The sequence below is a fragment of the Nicotiana sylvestris genome, chromosome 5, assembly GCF_000393655.2.
Source record: "Nicotiana sylvestris chromosome 5, ASM39365v2, whole genome shotgun sequence".
Taxonomy (NCBI): domain Eukaryota; kingdom Viridiplantae; phylum Streptophyta; class Magnoliopsida; order Solanales; family Solanaceae; genus Nicotiana; species Nicotiana sylvestris.
In genome coordinates, this window is record NC_091061.1 from 8,380,698 (window position 1) to 8,390,884 (window position 10,187).

The 10,187-nt window shown below is 35.0% G+C and overlaps 1 protein-coding gene and 1 pseudogene across 1 annotated transcript; both read left to right on the forward strand.

Moving 5' to 3' along the window:
- Nucleotides 1–370: 370 nt before the first annotated feature.
- LOC104246150 (scarecrow-like protein 14) lies at nucleotides 371–3,659 on the forward strand (annotated as a pseudogene).
- A 2,994-nt stretch (nucleotides 3,660–6,653) lies between these two features.
- LOC104246148 (cyclin-dependent protein kinase inhibitor SMR4-like) lies at nucleotides 6,654–7,359 on the forward strand. Its single transcript, XM_009801910.2, has one exon. The coding sequence runs from the start codon at nucleotides 6,901–6,903 to the stop codon at nucleotides 7,120–7,122; it is 222 nt and encodes a 73-aa protein (XP_009800212.1). The 5' UTR covers nucleotides 6,654–6,900; the 3' UTR covers nucleotides 7,123–7,359.
- Nucleotides 7,360–10,187: the final 2,828 nt, after the last annotated feature.

The following is a 10,187-nucleotide window of genomic DNA, read 5'->3' on the forward strand; positions in this document are numbered from 1 at the left end:
AGTAGTAAAGAAGCCATGTTGAAAATAATAAAAATAAAAACAACAACAATAAATTTATAATATAAATTACAAAACTATTACTATCTTTTTTTAAAAGTAAAGAAAGACAAAGGTTGAGAAATAAATATTTCCAGCCATTTTGAAATAATATAGGCATTTTCTATGTTACAAATAAAAAAAATAGTACTATAATTCAGACAGTTAAGTTATGAACTCTCATTTAATACCCATTTTCTCTTTCTCTGGTTTTCCCTCTGCTCTGCTCCCTGCTTTGACTCTTAGGTAAATTCCTCTTTTCTGCTTTTTTCTTGAGAAATTCATCCACCAAATTTTCAGCTTTCTGCTTCTGTTTTATTCCTTTACGCTCTTCATGTAAAAAAAAAAAAAAAAAAAACAAGTGTAGGTATTTTCTTTTGCTGTATTGGTAGTCAGCTCAATTCTGGTGATCTAGCTAAAAATTTACTCCATCTTTCCCAATTTATGTGATATGATTTGGTAAATTTCTATATTTAGAAACAATTTAGCTTTAAACTTCGTATTTAGAACAATTTCGTTAATAAAATAATTCATAGCCACACAAATATCTGTTTTTTTAGACAACATGTTTCAAAGTATGTCTTTCTTTCTTAAACTGTGTGTCCACTAAATAATGTTGTGAATATTCCTTCTTTTAAGGTTACTTTTATCGTGATATGACAATGTTGGCCTGAGCCGAGGATTTACCGGAAACAAGCTCTCTATCTTAACGAGGTTTGTTGTTGTTATTGTTAAGGACTTAAGGTTACTTTTATCATTCAAAGAAGGATTTTATTTGTTGTTGACTTTTTTGGGGTTTTGACTCTTATTTCTTGCAGACTAGATTAAAATTGATAGAGGTTTCATGGGATTATATGAGGCAGGATCTGCAATTATATTAGAGGATGAAGCTCATTCATTTTTCCCTATTAATAATCTCAGAGTTAGTGATAATTTAGTCAACAATAATCATGTTGATATTAGTCCATCTCAATCAAATACTTTAGTCCCATCAACTGCAGATGAGGATTATGATTTTAGTGATGTGGTGCTTAAGTGTATAAATCAGATGCTTATGGAAGAGGATATTGAAGAAACGTCTTGTATGTTTCAACAGTCTGCAGCTCTCCGAGCTGCTGAAAGATCGTTTTATGAAGTTATCGGAGAGGAGTATCCTCCTCCCCCGAGTCTTGAGAAACCGTCCAATTTAGATCAGAATGGATATAATAGTATGGACCATAGTGGTTTTCACAATAGTGGAAATGATGGATGTGATGGCGTACTATGCCCTAATTGGAATCTTGATCTCGGTGGGAATGACGTGACACACGTGCCACATTTTCTGGATGGTGTTGCTTTGCGTTCAACTTCTTGGTCGCCTCACAGTTCGTCAAACACTGTCCCGGATGTGCTGGTGGATTCTCCTGTGAGCACACTTAGGATTCCTGATATATTTTGTGACAGCGAGTCTATTATGCAGTTTAAGAAAGGGGTGGAGGAGGCAAGTAAATTCATTCCTACGGGCAATAGTTTGTTTGCTGATGTGAGGTATAATGTCGTGGGGAACGAGCAGAATGAAGAGAAAAAAGATGCAGTAGTAAAAGTTGAGAAATATGGAGAAAAGCAATCTCCTGAAAGGTCAAGAGGGAAGAAAAACACTCTTCAAGAAGATGTAGTAGATTTAACGGAGGAGAGAAATAGCAAGCACTCAGCAGTGTTTTCTGAATCGACTGTTTGATCAGAAATGTTCGATAGGGTGCTGCTATGCAGTGCAGGAAAAATTGAATCTGCTCTTCGCAAGACCTGGCAGACTATATCTAGGCGAAATGCGTTGGAGAACGGCGTTTCAAAGGGATCTAATGGTAAGAAGTCACAAGGAAAGAAACAAGGGAGTAAACGAGATGTAGTGGAATTGAATAAGAATTCACAAGCAAAGAAACAAGGGGGTAAAAGAGATGTAGTAGACTTGAGAACACTCTTGACACTTTGTGCACAAGCTGTTGCTGTGGAAAATCAAAGGACAGCAAATGAGCTTCTAAAGCAGATCAGACAAAGTTCTTCTCCAATGGGGGACGGGATGCAGAGGTTAGCCTATTATTTTGCTGATGGTCTTGAGGCACGGATGGCGGGTTCTGGCACTCATATCTATAGAGCCCTTATTACACGGCCTGTATCAGCCGCTGATGTCTTGAAAGGTTACCAGCTACTGCTCGCTGCCTGCCCGTTCAGGAAGATCTCTAGCTTTTTCTCAAATAAGGCGATTATGAATTTAGCTGAAAATGCTTCAAAAGTACATATTATAGATATTGGTATTATGTGGGGTTTTCAATGGCCTGCCCTCATACAACGTCTCTCTTCTAGACCGGGTGGACCTCCCAAGCTTCGTATAACTGGGATTGATTTTCCACATCCTGGTTTTCGACCAGCAGTGAGGGTTGAGGAAACGGGGAGACGGTTAGCTAATTATGCAAAGAGTTTCAATGTTCCTTTTGAGTTCAATGCTATAGCGCAGAAGTGGGAAACGATTAAACTCGAGGATCTTAAGATCAATAACGGTGAGGTTTTTGTCGTGAACTGTTTGTACCGTTTTAGGAATCTGCTCGATGAGACTGTGGATGTAAATAGTCCAAGAAATGTTGTTCTGAATCTTATCGGGAAATTGAATCCAGATGTTTTCATACTGGGGATAGTAAATGGTGCTTATAATGCCCCATTTTTCATCACACGATTCCGCGAGGCTCTTTTCCATTACTCATCCTTGTTTGATATGCTTGAAGCTAATATTCCCCGGGAAGTGCACGAGAGGATGCTGATTGAAAAGAATATACTTGGTCGGGAGGCAATGAATGTCATCGCGTGTGAAGCAGCTGAGAGAATTGAACGGCCAGAAACATACAAGCAGTGGCAAGTCCGAATTATGAAAGCTGGTTTTCGACAGCTACCTTTGGATGAGGAGATCATGAGGATGGCAACGGAACGATTCAAGGTGTACGACAAGAATTTCGTGATCGATGTAGATAGTGAATGGCTACTGCAAGGATGGAAGGGTCGTATCGGATATGCACTTTCAACATGGAAAGCAGCTTGTTAAATGAGCTGATGAATGGTATTCACTTTTCCAAGTGCTAGTTATTTATTATCTGGCCACCTTTTGTCTAATGCCCGGCAACAAATTTTATCACCTTTCTAGTGTTAACAAGTACAACTGTGAAAAGCTATGTTCATAACACTGTTTTGCTTATGGGGGAGCGGAAACAGAACGTTTATTGCTGCGTTCCTTCCTTAATGTGTCTCTACTCTCTAGCCGAGTGTATATTGGAAACAGCTTTTCTGCCCTCCCAGGGTAGGGGTAAGGAGGTCTGCATATGCACTACCCTCCCTAATGCAATTAGCTGCGACAATCACAACACTAGAGAGGAATGGTGACACAATGTTGGAGCAGCATCTGTGTCCGGTACTACTCATTTTGCCAGGACATAATATTAACAGTATTGAGCAAATAGGCAATAATGAAGGTAGCAGTGTGTGTATTGGCTTCTTTTCATTTGTATTTTACATCAATCATGTTAGTTATATGTAGCATATACAATGATTTGTGAGGTTGTTATAGGTATCTTCTCTACTAATAAAGGCGAGTTCCAACATGATTTTTATGTAAGAGAAATAGATCCAATTTTTCGGTCACATAGCATCAACTTTACCAGTTACGTCAAGGCTCCTCTTCTATCCAATTTTCTCCGCAGCCTTTCTTCTACAAGATAGCGCAACCTATATAAAAGAATTGCTGACTAATATGCTTCTATAACTTAAACACTATAAGGGGTCGTTTGGTACCATGGATAAGCAAAAATAATCTAGGGATAAAAATTTAGTACCGTCTTATCCCTTGTTTGATTACTAATTTTGGGATAACTTATGCCATGATTAAAAATAATACCAGAATAACTTATACCTGCCAGAGGGTGGAGTAATCACAGGATACGTTGTCCTAAAATAAAGCAGTAAAATTGAGTCAATAAAAAATAATCACATCATAACTTATCTTCGGACCAAACGACCCCTAAAAGTCATTTTTGACCAATATTAGCATTGTTCTTTATCTATCTTTAGTGTTGTTCTACTTGGCCAATATTGACATTATGCTCGAAGTTTTCTCCTTTTCACACTGAAGACAATAATAAAGCTAACATTTTTGTTATGAAGAAGAATCAAATGACTATATTATTTCATCACATTGCAAAATCCCATATACAAAAGAACAAAGAATCAATACAATAACATTTCATCATTCAAGCAAATCCAAAGTCTCAAGCTTCTTAATGCCTTAATACAGCAAACAACGACACGAGCAAAGAAGTTCCAATCAAAGCACCAGAAACCGGCAATGAGAAACCCGCCCCAGCATCAGGCGACGGAGCTGGTGCAAGACTAGGCTCCTGAGCCGAAACAGTAACAACAACGAAAAAGACGAAAATCACGAACGCCTTAATGATGCTAACAGAAGCCATTTTGATGAAGAAATGAAGAGATTTTATTTATAGTGATTTTGAAAATTGAATGGAGAAGGAGAGATTTATTCACAATTCACAAAATGATGGTGAAAATGAAGAGTGGAAAATGGAGTATATTTATAGTAGTAAGGCAACAAAATGGACAGCTAGTAAAGAGATGGATTTGTTGAAAAAACAGCTCAGATATTGGAGATGACAGGCTATAAGATTAGTGTGGTGAACTGGCCATGTTATTAGCCAGTAAAGAGACGTTGTGAAAGATTCCCACTCGTTGATTATATAATTAAGATACTATTTGAAAAGGTAATATATCATCATAATTGCAGGCATTAATATAATTTTAAAATCTGTTACATTTTAGATTGATTTCAAATGTTGCTTTTATGTATTCTCTTTCATCATGACCTAATATTTATGTGAATTAAATTAACGTCTCAAATTTCTTGTTGATTCAAATAACGTTTGATAAAATTAATTAAGATAGTAAATGTGAAAAAGGAAAAAAAAATAAGACGGACAAAAAGTCTCATTGGGCCTTTATGCCATACGGGGTAAGTGAACATATAGCCATTTTCAGGGAGAAAATTCAAAAGTAGTTATATTTACACGTGGTCATTGAAAAATAGCCACAATTTCAAAAGTCATTGAAATTTAGCCACTTTTTATGTAAAGATAAATCTGAACGAAAATACTGTTCAAAATCCGGAAAATATTCTAGTATATTATGCTGGAAGTCCAATATATTATGCTGGAAGTCCAGTATATTAAACTGGAATTCCAATATAATATACCGATCCAACATAATATGCTGGAAGTTCATACACAGGTGCTCCAATCTCCAGTATATTATGTTATAGTTTTTCGTGTGCTAGAGTTCCAGCATAATATGTTGGAAGTCCATACACAAGTGCACCAATCTCCAGTATATTATGTTGGAACTTTCCGTGTTGCAGCACAATAATGGCTATTTTTCAATGACTTTGCAAACGCTGGCTATTTTTTAATTACCAGTGCGAAAACTAGCTAGCCCATGCTATTTTTACCATTTTCAGGGATGCTATTTAGGGATTAGCCAATATTTATTTTGTCTTGCAATTTTAAACTAAAAATCTTAATTTCAGGATAATTTTGTCATAAAAATTAAACTAAAACTAAAAATCAAGATACACTATTTAATTCTTAATTAGCGACCTTTAAAGTGACTACCTGGTGTCATTTCTACTGCGAACTGCACGATGATGAGTCTGTAGACTTTAGAGACTACAGACTTTAACGTCTGTTCCTGTAGTGACGGCCCCCATGAAAACGACTTTAATGAAGCTATCTCTACGAGAAATATATATTACTCCCTCCGTTCCAATTTATGTGAACTTGTTTGACTGAGTACGGAGTTTAAGAAAAAATAAAATTTTTTGAAATTTGTGGTCCTAAACAAATTAAAAGGGGACCCAGAGTATTTGTGTGGTTATAAAAACTTCTCATTAAGGATAAAATTGTAAGTTTAAGCTAAATTATTTCCAAATTTAGAAAGGGGTCATTCTTTTGGAACGGACCAAAAAGGAAATAGGTTCACATAAACTGGAACGGAGGGAGTATTAGCTATTCTAAAAAATAATAATTGATAAAATATACTATAAAATAATAACCGATAAAATCTAGACCAATCAATTTTGTATTTTGCTCTACTTCAACGCGTTTACCCATTTTGTGCCATACAGCTCTCTCGTCATGGGCCCATAGCCCATTACTTATTTGGCCCACAGAAGGAATAAGCATCGAATAAAGCCCATTATGTTCCCATTTCACTAGGAGAGAAAAATACAACATGAATAAAAATTAAAATTCGAGTGGTCTAGATTCATACCCACAATTTCTCAGCATTTTCGCGGGAATCTAACCTTTCAGCCAACAAATCAGAAGCTTCCACGTGTTAAAGTTGCTACACTTTATGCCACGTAAGATAATCATAATAAAGCTTCCATCACACGATTGGATATAAGTCAGAAAAGCAGCTTCTGGAACAAGCCTTTTCCCTTTGACAGCCCACACAAACGCTCCCCTTTTCCCTCCAATATAAAGTAGTCCAACCATATTACTACTATAAAAACACACACACACACACTATGCTGCAAAAAAACATTTTATTCCTACAAATTTATTCACTTTTGTACTACTATCTCAAAGCTTTAGTAGAAAAGAATTACTATCTTGTAATCTCTAGATTTGTAGCACGTACGTATCGTCGATAATATTTAACTTTTTATTTTCATTGTTACAAATCTGTTTACAATCGCAACTGTTGTTATAGTCAACAGGGTTGAAACATTCAATAAAAACTTCGACCGTCACCTATATTTACGTCATTGTTGAATTGATGGAGGGGGTAGATAGTGATTGCGAGGTGGTGGAAGAAGGATGCATGACTCCGAGGCGTGACACGTGTAGGATAATGGTGAATTCTTTGTGCCCGCCGCCGCCGCCGAAAAAGAAACGAGTTTATGTCAAACAACAGCGTCCTCCGCCTAAGGAAGGTTATTTTCATCCACCTGATCTTGAGCTTTTCTTTGCCATTGTAAGGAGAGAGGCTTGTGCTTAAATATTGGTTCTTTAATTAAAAAGAAGAAAAGAAAAAAAAAGGTAAACGGCTCGTTTTGGTACTCTTTTTGTAGTATATATTGCAGCAATATGAAGGTATATAGATAGTATGTTTGCTCTGTTTTTTAAAGTGTCTCAGATTTTGTACAATGTAGAAATTGGCTTAGCATCACGGGCGGAGCTAGTATGTGATTAACGGGTTCGGCCGAAACTAATATCATTGGTCCAAATTAAGTAATTGTTATAAGAAATTCATTGAATTTATACAATTATTAATTTAGAATTTAGTAACTTAAAAGAATTTGAATCTCGAACCTATAGGTTTCAAATCCTGGCTCCGCTTTGGGTCTAGCATTCTGTTATGCCTGTTGCGCCTATTGGGAAAGCTCTATCTTATCTTTTTGGGCGAACAAACAAAACTGACCTTGTTTGTGCAATTATCATTTAGGGGCGGGCATATATCGGGTAAAATCGATAACCCGAATTGTTAATTATTTAATGAGTTATCGGTATTGGGTTAACGGTTCGGTAACGGGTAATTTTTTTTATTGGGTTATCGGTTCGGGCTCAGTTTGGCAATTCTGTTGGGTAAAATTGATAACCCAATAAGGGTTAACTAATTTACTAGTTTACTCTTAAGTATATACATACTAGGGTTTCATATACATAGTTCTGACTTCTCAGTTTCTCCGCCTCACACCTTGTCGCCCTCACCAGTTCTCCGCCAGATGGATTACCTTTGCTTGCAAATTCAACCACTGATTTTTAAATCAAAGTTTTTCTTGGAAGACTCAAGTCAAGTTGCACTAAGATGGAACTTTAACTGGTTGTTCTGTTACTCAATCAGATGATGTGGGTGCTTTTGGCAGCAAGAAAATCTTATAATTTGAAGAAACATTTTCTATCAAAAGAATATTGTTCAATTGAAAAGGAGAACGAATGCCAATATATCTAAGCAACGTAAAACAAAATTGTTCTCATTTGCAGAATCTGTTTTAGTTTATCTTATCGGGTAAACCGATAACCGAACCGATAATGAACAATAACCGATTAACCGATAACCAATATCTTATCGGTTTATCATATTTGTAAACCGATAACTGATAGGTAAAATCCATAAATATTCATAACCGAACCGACCGATGCCCACCCCTATTATCATTGACTCCAAACTGAAAAAATAAATAAATAAACGATTTACCCCAAAGTCCGAAAAAATCCAGTAAACTTGGACAGAAGCAGTGGTCCAACACTTATTTCTAGCATTCTACTTGGGCCTAGAGTGAACTCTGTTTTCTACAAAAAGCCCATTTAACCAGTTTGTAGCATGCTCATTTTGTAAATTTAACGACCAAAGACAGAGTTTAAGGGATTTTTACCTAGCTATACTATATTAGAAATTTATTTACCTATATTTTTTATGTTTTACAGTTTTTAATAAGTATCTAGATTTTTCTTACAAATTGTATACATTGCTTTTTAAAAAGCTTTCACCCATTATTAGTGCCTTCAATTACATCCATTCCTTTTAACCCCCTCTCCTTTTCTCTCTCCTTTTTTTCTTATATCAAAATTCCTTAATCTACACCTAGAATCTTCATCCTCTCCCTTCCCGCCATTACTGACAGCTTTATATTATTAAAAAAAATTAAAATTGTATGATAATTGTATCATAATTGTATTTGAATTGTATCAGATACATAAATTCCTAAAACATAAATGTATCATACTTGTATTACAATTGCATCTAACTTGTATCAGGTATATTAATACCTAAAATAATACATGATACAGTACTAATAAATTAATATATAATTTTCATATTTGTGATACAAAATGTGAAATTCGTCACGAACTCATAACCGCTCGTAACAATATACAATGAATATACAATTATCATTCATTTGTAATACAATTCCTGCAATAATTATGATGCATATACAATTATAATACAATCGCGATACAATTATGATCTTCATCTTCTTTAAGTTTCAATCACAACTCTACGCTAAAACTTTAATATAATTGTATTAGTATTGTATCGAGTATTGTTTTGAGTATTGATGTATGTACAAGTCAAATATAATAAAGATTTTAGAAAGAAAGAAAATAAAATTCAAAATTTACCCACAACTTGATTCTAGAGTAATATTTCTAATTTCGTCTGCATTGTATCAATAAGAAACAGAGATTTTAGGTGATTAGTAAGAAAGAGAGAAGTTGAATTTCAAAAGCTTTGGAAGAGGAAAAGAATCTGCAATTTTGGGGGATAACAATGGGTAAGCGAAATTTTGGATAATAGTGGATAAGCGAGATTTTCAATAACAGTGGGTAAGCGAGATTTCTTACTGTGGGTAAGAATAATTTTGGGTAACTGTTAAAAAAAGAGAAAAATATTTTTGTAATCCTTTGGAAATGGAAAGAATCTTAAATGTAGGAAGGATTATTGAAAATGAGGGTTGGGTGTCATGTAACTGATAGGCTAAATTTAAGGGGTCTTGAATTTCATCTTTTTTGTGATTTTGTATATAACTAGTAAATATAGATATACAAAGTAATTGACAATAAACCCAAATAAAGGTAATAAATAAATTTCTATTATAGTTTAGCTAGGTAAAAATCTCATTTGTAGCTAGTTTAAAGCTAAAGGAGTACAGCACAAAGCGTGTCTTATTTGGACCATGTAAATTATAAAATGTCTAGGTTCAAAATTTGACATCCGAAACCTTCAAATTCTGAATCCGCATCTAAACGTACCATGTTGAAATTCTTCGTAACGGGGAAAACTAGTTTGTAGCTTTCTTACGTACCCAAAATGAATAATTCAGACAGGGTATGTGTGCTATACTCTTCAGTAAACTTTTCGAAATAAATTTGATTATTTGACTCAGTAAATTTTTATTACTGAATAGTTAAATTGGAACATAATCTAAAGGACTCCAAAAATACTATCTTTAAGGTTTCTAAATTGGCTCTTGGAGAGAAATGAATGCTCGGGGTGCTTGTTTGACTGCATTTTTGTATATAAAATAATATGTTTATGCATTGCAGAAACATATTATTTGC

Excerpts from the sequence above, each read along its gene's own strand:
- LOC104246148 (XM_009801910.2), top strand. The coding sequence starts at position 6,901 with ATGGAGGGGGTAGATAGTGATTGCGAGGTGGTGGAAGAAGGATGCATG.